Source organism: Hylobates moloch, unplaced genomic scaffold (assembly GCF_009828535.3).
Source record: "Hylobates moloch isolate HMO894 unplaced genomic scaffold, HMol_V3 SCAFFOLD_15, whole genome shotgun sequence".
NCBI lineage: Eukaryota > Metazoa > Chordata > Mammalia > Primates > Hylobatidae > Hylobates > Hylobates moloch.
In genome coordinates, this window is record NW_026652290.1 from 40,538,363 (window position 1) to 40,553,073 (window position 14,711).

A 14,711-nucleotide genomic window follows, 5' to 3' on the forward strand; every position below is an offset into this window, starting at 1 on the left:
CGTCAAATGATTACTTTGCTATTCAGATTATTGACAAAGAATGAGGAGAAACAAAGCAAGACAGAGAGAGAGGAAAAGAGAGTAGTGAAAACATCCCACACCACAGTGGAGAGAAGCAAGCAAAAGGGAAAAGGGAAGGAAATGGTGACTGGAGGATGGGGGAGGATTGAGGAGAAAAATTTCTGGGCATTTTGCCTCCACCCAGAATCAGGGAAATGGAAGCAAAGTTACCAGATGAAACCTGAGGCCTGAATCCCTTTGACATTCCTACTCCTCACACTTCAGTGCAGGGGCATGAGCCAGCTAGGAGAAGTCAGGAGAGCTTCAAACTCAGATGCCTTTGCACATCACAGCAGGCACTATTGCTTCTGGGCAGCCAAGGGAGTCAAACTAGAGGCCTTTCGGGGAACTTTGCTTGGCACAGGCATTTGGTACCTCACGTGCTTCCAGAATTTGGAATTCAGGGACTGTTTATTGGTAATGTGGTCCTCCCTCCACTTGATGGTCCCCTGTACTTTCATAAGATGCCGGAGGGACTCTTGAAGCTCCTCAGCCTGCAGCGTGTCCAGCTCGCTTAGAGCCTCCATCTCAATAAGTATCACCTTGGCGTCGTTCTGGATGAGGGCACAGTGCAGGGCAACCTCCTGCTCATAGGCAAATTCCTTGCTGTGCGTGATCTGAGGGGTCAGGATGAAAATGTGCCGCCTGCTGTTTCTTATGTTGGTTTCCACTGCAGTGACTACATCTAGTCATACAAGAAATATATCAGATTTCCTATCAGTCTAATGCTTTAAACATAAACATCCTGAACATTTAAAAGTCTTATTGTTATAATCTGGTGTGAGATTCTCTGACATCAATCAAGTCACTTATTCAGAGAAGTGGAAATATACGTAGATAGAGAACCCGTTTTGTTCTTTGTGCTCCTTTCATTTGTGAGAATATCAGCCCCAATGTCCTCTTTTTATTTCCCAGGTAGCTTAGTCTTAACTAAAACAGAGTTCTTCCAAGTAAATGGGAATGTAAAGCTATTTAGTCTATTGTTGCATTAGAGACTTAGAATTCTGGTTCATTAGATACGTATTATCTTCTTAGAATATTTGCTTCTATGTTTTTCAATGGCTTAAAATTTTAACTCACATATTAAAAAGCACAAACTCAGGAAGCTTTGCCCCTCAAAATTGACCAAAGTCTCTAGGAAAGTAAGTCCTGACTTCACTTCACCCCCCATTAATCTCTGTTGTAGAAACTGATTTGATCCAAACTAGAAAAATCTTGAGGGACAATAGATCCCCTTTCCCATTTGGTGTTTATACAGCATAGACTCTATGGTGATTCCAATTAGCTCTGGGTGGACTTAGAAAGAACATGAAATACCCAGTCCTCACTGCAACAGGAGAAAGCACAACCGTGAATAAAACAACCCAAGATATTCCCACAGACGGGTGTCTGAGGGATTGCAGATGCATGAGGCAGGCCAGCTGAGAAGAGGTGCTCCCAGAGGGAGGAGCACAGCTGCTCCAGAAGCCCCACCTGGAGGAACAGGAACCCTCTGACCTCCTGCCAGTGCCTCCCATTGGCCAAACCCAGCCTGGAGCAGACAACAAGGGTGCAATGGATTCCATGATGATCAGCCACCCAGGGCCACTGGATGGAGTGGTGGTTCAGAGAGGATTTTGATGGGGCAAATGCAAGATAAGTTGCATGAGACTATACACAGTACCTTAGACAGTCATGAACTTTCCTAAGCGAAGAGTGAAGTTTGGTGTTGTTTTGTTGGGTTTCATTTATTTTGGTTGAGGAAAGGTCAGAGGAAATGCATTGACAGAGGGAAGTAGAAAACCATTCCAGATTAGTATGTTGTCACACAATGAAGGCAGCACAGGCTTGAGTGTGAGAGAGCTAGCATCTGGGTTTGGCTGGGGAGAAGTTTAACTAGAACTTAGGTGGATGGACTAAGAAAGAAGAAGTGAAGAGCTTGGGGCCAGATGTGGCACACTGTTGAGCTCACAAACAACAGGAGTCTCTGCAGGTTCTTGAGTACATTTGTAATACGAAAAGAGTGTTTGAGAGCATTACTCATTACTTCTACCTGCATGGGTGGCCAGTGGGAAAATGGGGGAAGAAGAGAGCCTCGAGAGAAGAAATGCATTAGATTCTCCTAAATTGTACCTTTCACAAGTCTCTTGAGCCGTTATTGTGGCTATTAGCATTCCCAGATATTCCAGGGTAAACCAAATTCACCTGTTGTTCATACCTTTACATCTACAGGCATGTGAATTCCTCTTCTTAGTAAAATGAGTTTAAAATGTAAAACTGAAAGTTTACTTTATTACGCCTAGGCCCTTGATAGCTGAGCCCCAATTATATTCCAAACCCTCCCTGGTCTGTGAGAAATTAGAGAAAAGTTCACAAGGAGGGTCCATAGGTACTGGACATAAATGTATGAAGGGAAGGGAAAAATAACTACTGCAATCACAGGAGTTGTGATAAAACTGTCAAAAGTATATAAAATTGGGTAGGAATATTAAGGAACAGAAGCTATAGTTCTTTTTGTTCTGGTAAGAATATAAATTTGCAAATGTTTCAGCAACATAAAGAAAGTCATGAAGACTCTCTGAGTCCTTTTAAGGTATTTCAGCTAGTGCCTATGGCTACCAGAACAAAATTCATCAATTTTTAAGTCCTCTTTCAAATCTCATAGACGGAATTAAGAAGTGGCAGAGTTATCCTGGTGGGGGACCAAGAAAATAAAGTAGGGATGATGGTTTGCTAAGTCCTTGAAGCAAAGGACTTCTAACTCTGAATTCACACCACCAATATTACTGTGAAGATCTCATCACCGGGACAATGACGGGACAGGGACGACTGAAGCATAAGTGTCTGCTTCTTGATAAATATTTAAAGTTCTGGTCTTAAGGCCTGAGATAGTAAATGCAATTCCTTATCCAATGCAGGGATAAGGCCACCTAGTTCACAGCCTTTAATAAGCATGAATTTCTGTCCCTAATGTATGTCAATAGCTTTACCTTCTCCAGGTAGCATGTCTCTCCCATAAATGCATAAGGTATAGCCACATTTATTTTCAAGAACATCAGGCAGAATCTGGTGAACAAAGTATTCTACATGACTGGCCCCATCTGTACTGGATTTGTAGTTCCGTGGGTAGATAATATAAGCATCATAGAGCTTTCCATCTGAAAATGAAAACAAGAAGTACAACTTCTTATTTGATTCTAAAAATTCTCACTGGACTCTTCGAAGACATTCCTCTCCAAGTTTTATGGCTGTTGGTGAATGTATGTCATCCTCCAAAATATTCTAGACTCAAGAGATGTTGACGGCAAACCACTGCCACAAAACAGGATCAGGAAATAACAGTCTTCATCCCAAAGCGTTTCTCCTTTTTACTGTCACAGACTAAATAACAAAAAAGTGGACAAGAGCCTGTCCATCTCATCAATTTTGATTAATAATCTATGAATAAGGGGGCCTTCTGTGCTGAATAGACTTTGGTTTCATCTTTGGTTTCCCCATACTCCCCTGGAGAAGTGAAAAAATTTAAAGCTAATGGTAGCAAGGGCATAAAATTTTTTAAGGGATCTGAATTTTCCACAAATCAAACAATGAGCTCCTACTTCAGTCAACTGTTTGAAAAATGCAACATGTATCTGCCTCCAAACGAAAGCATGAGGTTTGCATCTAGCAGGCAGAACTGACTCCTTTCATGCCCATGCTTGTGTGCCTGGGTTAGACTTTACAGATGAGGGTTTCAGGTAGAACACACATGCATTCCGACGGATCTTTCTAACCTACTCACATCTGGAAAACAGGAACAATTTTGCTACTGTGTTTAACTTCATAATGTCTTACCAATACATTATAAAATTTACACCTGTCTGGGCTTGGGGCAGATTCTGTTATTGGGAACTCAGTAGGAATAGCAATCTTATCGGGGAAGAAAAGTGAGCTGTTGAGATGAATCTCAGGACCATGAGGATTTACATAGCAGGGTGGAAAATGGCCTCTAAGAAAATCTAAAAACACAACTCACTGATAACAGATTAGCAAGCAAAATGGAATCTGGGTTTAGCAGCTTAGCCATTAAAAGATTAATAGACAAGTAACCAACAGTTATTATGGGACTTTTTCTTTGGGAGAAAAACTTGGTATTTGCCACTTACCATTCCTAGTCTTGTAAGGCTTAGCTATGTCTCTCCAGAGCAGAGTGGCCTCAATCCAGAACATTTTTAGGATGATAACCAGGACATTGATTAGCATTAACAATACACTACATACTGCAATTATGCAGTAGGTGCTATGATGATCAACTATTCAAAAGAAAGAAAAAGTCTATTATTACTACTGAAACAAGATATAATAAACAGATACATGGATGCTGGCTTCCCTTGGGAGTACAAGAATTTCACGTAAGATATACCCACTGGGAATTTTCATGGCTGCTTTAAGTACCAGGACATTCACATTTATTGAGCCTCTACAACACATCAGGCTAAGCATTATAGGAAATTCTCAAAGGCAAAAGAGGCAGAGGGACACTTGTCAACTTAACTAAGATGGGAAGCAAAAGCATGATTTTTGCTGGCAGAGGAGTTTATAAGGAGAGCTTGCTCAGTACAGGACTGGGAAAGGGAGCCTTCCTGGAGGAGCAGGAGGCCTCTGAAAGATAAGTAGGATTCAGGGAGATGCAAAAAAAGAAACGCCCACCTGGGCAGAGAGAATACTATAAGCCTAAATGCAGAGAGGAAGTGTGTTTTCTGAGGAATTGGAATAACCCAGTTTGGGGAATTGGTGGAAGATATGATTAGAAAGTTTGGTCAGGGCCAGGTTCTGTCCAGACTTGAAACCCCAACTAAGGCAGAGTGCCTTATTCTGAAGGTCACGGGAGCATTGGAGACTTGAGTGGTTTTCCCATGAGATTAATCTGATGGTAGCAGAAAGTTTGTTTCTGTGGAAAGAAACTATAGGCACTCAGAGAAGAATGGAGTGTGGTACTTGTGTTGCAAGATGCAGAGGGTTGTAACTCATGCAATAATGAGAGAGGAACGGACAAGGTGCTGTCAGGGCATTAAGGAGAAGGCATCAACAGGTCTGAGGGACTTACTGCCTCTAAGGGCTTGGCAGTGTGGGAGATAGAAGAAGCAAGAGTCACCTAAGTGGCTAAAGCATCTTTGATAAAGAATTCAAAAGTCAAATTACTAAGTTCTAGGTCCTACTCATAGCCCATGCTTTTCTCATGGTGAACATTACTCAGCCAACACTGAACTTTTTCCTAGTACTCCTTGCTTCACAAAATGCAGATGCAACATGCATATGCACCGATGAATGTGAGAAGAATCTCAAATGAGATTTGCTGATATGGTTCTTTTCCATCTTAAGTCTCCATGCATGGGCTCCCAGTTTTAAGGTAGAAAAATCACTGGCCCATATTCACGAATTCCTCCACAGCCTCTAATAGTTTATCAGTTCTCTCAGTGACCAGCAGTATGAAATCAAGAATTATCAAGGTGATATGACACAAAATTGGGGGGAAAAAGTGAAAATTGACAAAGAGCTTACTGTCATCAGGTTAAATAATGAAAACTCTGTAAGTAAATCGTTTCAACAGGATTCCTTTCCAGGTAACTCTCTCTAAAAACCCCAGCTCGATGCACAGAGGAATGTGTACTTCCTGTGGGGATTGCTGAGAAGTAACCATGCCATTGGCTGGATGCTTCCAAGTAGAGGAAAGAAGTTGATCCAAGACATCAAAGGAAGTCTTCATAAGTGTGAATTATTTTATAAAAGTATAAGTAATTCAGGTATGTGATGACGAAACATTACTTTCTGTATACACATATAAATAGGAAAATGCTGGCTGTGTTTGAATCCTTGCTCCATAACTGTGGTATTTGGCAAGTTATTCAACTTTCTTTGTCTTTTACTTTGAAGTATTGAGAAAATAAATGAGAAAGTTAAATGTAAAATAAGTAGATGAGTCCTTGTACATAGGAAATAATGAATAAATGTGTATTATTATTATTATGAGCATCAAATATGTATTTAGTAATAGTAAAATGGAGACAGGCTTTTTAAGTTTTTGTTCTCTTAAATTCAAGAAATGCTATAATTTCAGAAATAAAAAAGAATTCATCATGACAACTCAATAGCAGTAGTAATAATTTGTGTTTAATTTATACAGTTGCTGAAACAGAGTGTAACCATGTTGATTTAAAGAAAAACAGGTGAAATACAAATAAGCTAGAAGGAACAAAATCATTAAACACCTGTAACACAAAGACAATTCCAACACATAGGTAACCAGGGACATTGATCGATGATAACATAGCAAAGCAGGAGGACACAAGGGCAGTGAAGGTGGGCAGGCCGGATCGATGGCTGCAGGGTCCACTGGGCCCACCATCACCCCAAGCATGGCCCTCACATAGCACCTTGATGGGGTCCACAGCCTTCCTGGGGTGCCACACTTATCACTGGCAGACACCAGAGACCCACAGAACACTACGGCACTTATAGCCATCTAAATGAGTTATGTTTCTGTCTATTTTATGAAAAACTTACAAATCAGGGGTTAAGGTCAAAATTAAAACAAGAAAAACCCCACATACCACTTCAGGCAGAGACCTGCCACGATTACACCATATTGGGGGCCCACTGTCCCCACACCCCTATCCTTTCTCCTCCTGTTGTGCCTCTCTGTGTGTATCTGGATGAATCTGGACCATAGCACACACATGGGTGGGAACTCAGGGTTTAACACTTTCTTTGGCTATTTGAAAAGCACATTAAATAATTTCTACATGGTTGTACATCCCCTGAGGAGTGATGAGTGTAAAAATATATTTCTCTCTTTCCTTCCTTTTATACGGGACACAATGCTTCATATAGCAAACAGGATGTCTTTGCCTGGATATGCGAAGAACAAGTGAGGAAACTGACAAGTGCTCAGGAGTGAAATGCTTGAAAAGCTATTTCCCAAGACAACATTGCATTCAGAGACACACCACGGGAGTGGGGAGAAGGATCAGTCCAACTCTGTGGGAGGAGCACTTCATCTCTGATGTTTCACATTGTCTCAGCGTAGTGACGATAAAAAGCACAATGACTTGTAGACAGCTTTATCACTGTTTTTGAAAACTCTGTAGACAACATATCCCCTTCTTGCCTGCACCCAGGAGGGATCACTCTCTCCACCCTGCTTTGGCTATTTGTGATGCCACCAATTATTTATATATAGAAAAGAATGTTACATTTTAAAAGATTATATAGCATCTGAAATTAACCCAATAAAGATTCGTCAGTTTCATGTTGTCCTTTTATTGTGTCAAAGTATAATGATATCATTAAAATCCTGCTAGATTCAGAAAAAACTGTAGGGAAGCAATAAACAATTTGACTTTCCAAATGATGAGGAATGTTATTGAACTTACCAAACATAAATATAAAATAGTATTTTGTTGTATAATTAAGACTTATAGCTAGAGAAGTAGAAATGTACACACAAAAAATTTGGTATCAATAATTTGGTTGTGCATTCATTTATTCAGTCAACAAATATTTAATTGAGCGCTGGCTAGCTGCCAGGTATTGCACTAAGGACCCAAAGATGGATGAGATGATGTCCCTGCCCTCGTGGAGCTTGCGGTCATGTTGAGCAGACTGTCAAACAGATTTAGGTAAGGCAATGTGACCAGTACTATGATACAAACAGGATGCTACAAGAGTACTTGGAAAGTGTGTATACTGCAAACTGAGGGCCAAGAAAGGCTCCCTGGAATAGGTGGTACCTGAATTGCATGGTGAATAACAGATGCAATAAAGAAATGGGCTGAGCTACCAGACTTCCCATGTGTTCCATGTACCTTAAATACTTTATAAAGTTTAACAATGATAATGTGTGTGACATGGTTTGGGTCTGTGTTCCTGCCCAAATCTCATGCTGAATGGTAATCCCCAGTATTCGAGGTGGAGCCTGGTGGGAGATGATTGGCTCATGGGGGTAAGTTCATCATGAATGGTTTAGCACCATCCCCTTGATGTTGTCCTTGCAATAGTGAGTGACTTCTCATGAGATGTGGCTGTTTAAGTGTGGCAGCCCTCTCTCACTCCTGCTTTTATATTTGAAGCGCCTGCCTTTGCTTTGCCTTCTGCCATGAGTAAAGCTCCTGAGGTGTCCCCAGAAGCAGATGCCGCCATGCTTCCCATACAGCCTGCAGAACCATGAGCCAATTAAACCTCTTTTCATACAAATCACCCAGTCTTGGGTATTTCTTTATATCAATGCAAGAATGGCCTAACAAATGTCTTGTAAAGTAGCACCTAGGATTTTCTCACTGAAATGGCAGTAGTCAGATACTTCCCCTTTTTGTTCACTTTACCACCCTCACTAACAAAATGAGTGTTCATTATGACCAGAAAAAGGTACAGAAGGGACCATGCTTACAACATGTAATACAAGTTATAAAAGAGCCCAAAAGAACACGTTCAGTTTACTGTTGTTGGTGCATTTTCTTTCACATACAGTGAGACAGAGGGAGTTCATAAAGTTAGAAAACAAGGATGACCAAAGAAGCAGCTGAGTGTTCTAGAGCAACCAATGATAGGAGTGAGTGGGGGAGGAAGAGGAATTTAAGCAGCAGAGAAGCTCCCAGCAAACAGGAACAGTCTACAAAGACCGGATAGCAAACAGCATCCCGAAGAAGAGAAGCACATTTTACGGCACAGGCCATTCCCATTGTCTTGATGGATCTCTCGGAACCACACTCCATCCTGCTTACACTTGCTACAGAAAGTTCAGGTGACCAAAGACTCAGAAACACTCCTTACTTGGATTTTTCCTACTTAGTCTTACGGTGTGCCTTCTCAAGCCACGCAAATTCAGGGCCAGACAGTCGTACTGCAGCAGTAAATCCTCTTCCTTCACATCAGCTATTCTTAAAACCATGTTTAGACAGGCCAGCCCATTGCTGAAACTAAGAAAGCAACCTGTTACTTTTAATGCCTACTTTGCAGGTGCAAACCATGTGCAAGGGGAAGAGGATGGTTCTCTTCAATATAAAAATACCTTTGATTTTGCCCTTCCTCTTGTTGAATTCTTGGTTCACCAAAGTCTGTAATTTTTGTTCTATTAAGCTGCCACAGGACAGCAGCCAAGAACTGAGCGCCTTTTCCAAAACAAGCAGAGCAAGTTAGGTCTGCGTTTTTTCCTAGAGGGGAGTAAGGACATTCACCAATAAAATTAACTTCTGCGACTGGCATTTTATCCCATTTAATGTAAAAAAAAAACCCTTACTGAACACTTAGTATGCACCCCACCAGGACCTCCCTCCCTCACCTCTAGCACCTTCCTCTTTCTATGTCCTCTCTTGCCTCCTCCCTGCTCCCATTACCTTCATTCACCCAACTGGGTTTGAAGCTTAGCTCCCACTATGCTCTCACCCGCATGGGAAACTAACAAGGCCAATGATTCTGGCTTCACCAACCTCACATTCTAAAGGATTTCTAGTAAAAGGATTGCCCTCTACTAGAAATTAGAGTTTCTTTCCAACTGCTCTCTTCCACATCTTTCTACAGAACTCTCTTCACCTCTCCATAAGCTACTTTTGAAGATAAATGTGTTTTACCAGACCTGGCTACCATTGCCCAGAATGAACACTCTGCAGGTCTCCATCCCAAGCTCTGGGATAGAGATGAAGATGAAATTAGATGCATACACGAAAGCACCATGAATTACAACCTGCAATAAACAAATGTAAACACTGCAATCGCTGTGTCCTGGTTCCCAATATTAGCGAATTCTCGGGGCAGGTGCTTCCAGGGATGTCACCTCACTTACTCCTCAAGGTTCCCTATGCTAATTGCCTGACCCCTGCTAAGGGAATTCAGAACATGGGTCATATGGAAGGATTTTCCAGGCAATATTTACAGCATTCTGATAAATTTTCTTACCAATTTCCACTTCCTTTGTTTCATTCTGTGCAGGGGCTCTGATTACTGGGAACAGAGAAAAGCCTTGCTCATCTTAAAGACAAAAAGAAATATAAATATTAGGAGAGCATTGAATGCTAGTCAGTAGAAAGCTTGTATTTTCATGTTTCTATTCTATTTCATAGCAATGTTTTTCAAGTCCTTCTGACAATAACCCATAATGACAAACACACACACACACACACACACATGAAACAGATAAGCACTTAAAACTTTCTTTTATTACCTATGATGCTCTTTAATATCTTTATTCTCTTTGATATCACTTAAACAAATGCAGGTCCAACCCATAAAACTAATTACATGACCTAGTAGTTGTTAGAAAACTACACTTCTACAGAATAAGAATAAGACTACAGGGAAGATTTCAAAAGACCCATGAAAATAATAAATGGATGAGTCCACAGATTTGCTCGCAGTTCTCCACCAGGGTGGCCCATCCTCAGTGAAATCTTGCCCGTATGGAATTCTGACTCCTGTAACCACTAAGGCTGAAAGACGGGCAGTGCTTGTGGAGTGCTGCTGCAATCCTCCATCCCTTCATGCTCATTTATTTAATGACAGTGTGATTAAGGACCACTGTAAGGGTTGATATTAAACCGAAAGAGGCACTGATAGGAATGTGGTCTGGTGATGCTTATTTTATAGCGATGGAGTATTGAAAAACTCCAAAAATTTGTCTCCAGTATTGCTTTGCCCTGAAAAAACTGTCATATGTAAAGGGGCTATTTCATCTACGTCTGTAGATCAACTTGTGCTAAGGAGACCACAATTCTTTGTAGATTGATAAGCTATGATTGTGAAGTCTTTCCCTTAAATAAGCTTTTATAAAATTTAAAACAACTTGGAAAACACATGTTTGGAATGAAGTGACCTACTTGAGGCCATTGATGATGTTGAAAATATTGCAAACAAAGACTAAAAACCACTCAACAACATTTATGTACAACATAGTATCCCATCACAAAGCCTCCCGTTAAACTTTGAATCCAATGAGTATTCCTAAAGATTAAGTTCTTCTTTTTTATTGCAGAAACTTTGACACCAAACTAGAAAAAAAAAAAAGCTGGTTTTGCTCTCCAAATAGTTGTATTGCCATTCAAAAAAAGTAAGTTAAGTTAGCATTCAGATTGCTTTATCTTTGGAAAATTAAGTCACAAAAAAAGAATAAAGAATAGATGTAGCTTTGAATTAGTAATGTAATTTCCCCCTGAAACTTCTTAAATCTTGATAGTGTGTTCAGAAAATCTCTTTGCGTCATAGTTCAGAATGTACAAGATAAGATGGAGCAGGAGGAAGTAGAGGGAGGAGGGTGAAGTGCAAGAAACCCAACCAGAAGGGCACAACTGTTCCCACTTTGACTTCTTTCCCGTAGTATTCTATCTCATTAGTGTCAGTAGCTTACCCTTGACCGTGAAGGACCTGGTTGCCGTCACACTATAATTGGCTCCATTTTCATTGTGTATAAATTTACAGGTGTAATCACCTGCGTCCTCAGTCATCACATTATCAATGACCAAAAATGACTTGTGCGCCCTGTACCTTGATCCTTGAAGAACCTGACAATCCTGAAATAAGAAATTCCATTTCCTTTTCAGTAATTGTTCACTTTTATTTATTTATCTATTGACAGAATCTTTGTTGCCTAGGCTGGAGTGAGTAGTGCAATCTGGGCTCACTGTAACCTCTGCCTTCTAGGTTCAAGTGATTTTCATACCTCAGCCTCCCAAGCAGCTGGGATTACAGTTGTGTGCCACCACACCCAGCTGATTTTTATATTTTTAGTAGAGATGGGGTTTCCTCATGTTGGCCAGGCTGGTCTTGAACTCCTGGCCTCAAGTGATCTGCCTGCCTTGGCCTCCCAAAGTGCTGGGATTACAGGCGTGAGCCACTGTGCCCGGCCACTTGTGTCTATTTTAATTGTGTGATTTTCATCTATTTCCTTCCAAATTTCTTCTTACCTTAAACCACTCAAGAGGTGCTGTCCAATTGTAGAGGTCAATGTTAGGACAATAAATTTTGGAATTTTTTTCTGATCCAGATACTGTTGAATACATCAAATAATCTGGAACATTGCAATCTGGTTGTTTTTTATATATGGTGACATTTGCATATCCAGTCTTATTGAATGTGGGACTGTTAAAATAAGTCAGGCAATTAAAAGAGTCACTTAGCATTGTGAAATAACTTAACCTAAATTCAGCCTTTACTTAATATTGCTTTTCTTCTTAAAAACCATCAGTATACATAATGGTTATTTTATTTAAAAATAAACATTAAAATCTAGAGTTTAAATACTTTTTTGTTACACTTGAGCTAAAAACATAGCCCCCATAGTAGCCCTAACAATGACTTCTTCATCATTTATTCATACACTACATCTGCTGTAATGCTGTAATCCCAGTGTAATGAAGATAATTACTATTTATTCAGAGTTTACTCTGTATCAGTGACGATGATGAGCACTTTTCACACATTACCTTAGTTTATTTTCACAATAATGCTTTGAGATGAATTATATGATTACATTATATGCATTTTACAGAGAAGGAAACTGAAGGGCAGAGAAGTAACTTGCTGGCATCGCACAGTTAACTAGTGGCAGAGCATGAATTTGACACTTGTCTAGCCTCAGACCTAGGCCCTTAACTAATACATCCTGCTTTTTGATGTAATTCATTTGACATTTTGTGTGTGCCAAATACAGTCACAAAATCAAAACATTTAACAATTTGTGAACAAGAGTAATTAATTTTTAGACACACAATTTCATCAGCCTTCTGTGGCTTAACTTGAAGGTTAAAAGCCTCTTTTCACCTACTAGAGGCCCCCTGAGACAGAAAACATCCAGATTACTATTTTCTGTGCTAGTTTGTTCTTTTTTTTTTTTTTTTTTTTTTTTTTTGAGATGGAGTCTCGCTCTTTCGCCCAGGCCAGAGTGCAGTGGCGCTATCTCGGCTCCGCCTCCCGGGTTCACGCCATTCTCCTGCCTCAGCCTCCCGAGTAGCTGGGACTACAGGCGCCCACCACCATGCCCGGCTAATTTTTTGTATTTTTAGTAGAGATGGGGTTTCACCGTGTTAGCCAGGATGGTCTCGATCTCCTAACCTCGTGATCCACCCGCCTCAGCCTCTCAAAGTGCTGGGATTACAGGCGTGAGCCACCGCGCCCAGCCTGTTCTTAATTCCAGCCAAACGTAAGCAATTGCTCTCAGTTACCTTGGTCACTAGGAAAGCTAGGTTTTTCTCTACGTCAGCTACAAATTAATCCCTGCAATTGTAAATCCAAATAGCTCAGAATGAGCTAGACCTCAACCTGATGGTGCTCCTAGAAGTTTATCCAAATCACTTTTATTCAAATCACCTTATAAATTTAACCGTTCCAGAAAGGACTAGGGAAGTAATGAAAGCAAGGGCAGCTCAGGCAATCAACCATTCAAGAAAGGGGAGCAGGGTGAAAGAAGATGGGAGCTTTCTGCATAATACCTTCTGAGAACACAAGTATAAATACCAGAATCAGCAACTTCAGCTGGTAGAAACTTAAGAAGTTGGCCTGAGGCAAACACACGATTTCTTTCCTGAGTGGGAATACTTTTGTTTGTTTGTGAGTAATACCAATCCACAGTGTAACTAGGTTTTCCTTGTCTAGGACATCTTACAATTAAAGCCTCATTTTCCAGGCCCCATGATTGTTTACCTGCAAATAAAAGATTTAAAGACAATCCTGAAATGATCAGATGAAAAGATCATAATTCCTATACTCTCAATATTTTCTTCTAGGATTAAATTTAGAAGCCGGTCATATACTGTGATACCTTGGGAAAGAATAAGTAACTGATTAAGATCTCTTATGAAATGTTAATGAATTAATTTGGAGCTAAATCTCCCACAGTTATCCAGTGGAAAAGCAGTCATGTCTATCTAAACAAACTATGTGTCAGTCAATAAACATCTACAACACTTCCCACGTGCAGGCACCACATTAAATTCTGCTGCATTTGAATATGTAAAGCCAAACTGATGATATATTCATTACAAAGAATTTCTTCTGATAGATTTGTAATGAAGAATGATTGTCCAAAAACAATACATTTTTCAGTTTACAATTCAACTGGAACAATTGGAAGCAAGCTGCTTAAAACAAGGTGAATGTTCTTGAAATTATTTAATTTATAAAAATTTAAATTATAGTTAAAAGGCAACACTTACTAAACTTCGCTGCTGTGGAATACATGAGAATTGTGAGAATTGCTAAGATCCAAAGCCCCATTCTGTTTATCAATCAAGAACAAGTGTTGGTAACTGGTTGTTGAGATTACTCCAGATGAGTCACTGGCATATGACCGTGAAGGCCACCACACATGAGGCGGTTGGTGACACTCTTCAAGACTGAGTTGGGAAGAGTAGCCTATATCTCAACTGAAAAATAAATTAGACAAAACCATAAACAGAATTTTTATCAGCCATGATTTTTACTTTCCCAGCACCACCCAGGAGAATGAATCAGTCAACACATATTTATTAAGTGCAAAGAGATATAACAGCAGGTTTCAGATATGCAGCACTGCACTTATTCCTACGGAAGTTTTGAGTCATGTCGCTCTCGCAATGATCATGCTATTTCACAATTATCATGCCACTTCGCAGTTATATTTTACCAGTCTCATGAGGATGTCCTGAAAGAAACTAAATTAAGAAGGAAAG

At 40.2% G+C, this 14,711-nt stretch overlaps 1 protein-coding gene across 2 annotated transcripts in view; it reads right to left on the bottom strand.

The window, feature by feature from the left end:
• Window positions 1-243: 243 nt before the first annotated feature.
• Window positions 244-14,711, bottom strand: part of IL1RL1 (interleukin 1 receptor like 1) — a 39,587-nt gene continuing 25,119 nt past the window's right edge. Inside the window, exons 2-11 of one of the 2 annotated variants that reach the window (XM_032177570.2) lie at window positions 14,217-14,426; window positions 13,494-13,704; window positions 11,970-12,144; window positions 11,414-11,576; window positions 9,970-10,041; window positions 9,086-9,227; window positions 8,848-8,993; window positions 4,185-4,331; window positions 3,030-3,197; window positions 244-745 (exon numbers count right to left, since the gene is read on the bottom strand). In XM_032177570.2, the coding sequence (XP_032033461.1) occupies window positions 360-745; window positions 3,030-3,197; window positions 4,185-4,331; window positions 8,848-8,993; window positions 9,086-9,227; window positions 9,970-10,041; window positions 11,414-11,576; window positions 11,970-12,144; window positions 13,494-13,704; window positions 14,217-14,277 (1,671 nt within the window). In that variant the 5' untranslated portion in view covers window positions 14,278-14,426 and the 3' untranslated portion in view covers window positions 244-359. Of the gene's footprint in view, window positions 746-3,029; window positions 3,198-4,184; window positions 4,332-6,167; window positions 8,994-9,085; window positions 9,228-9,969; window positions 10,042-11,413; window positions 11,577-11,969; window positions 12,145-13,493; window positions 13,705-14,216; window positions 14,427-14,711 lie in introns of those variants that run through there. The other variant, XM_058428804.1, reaches the window with a different exon arrangement.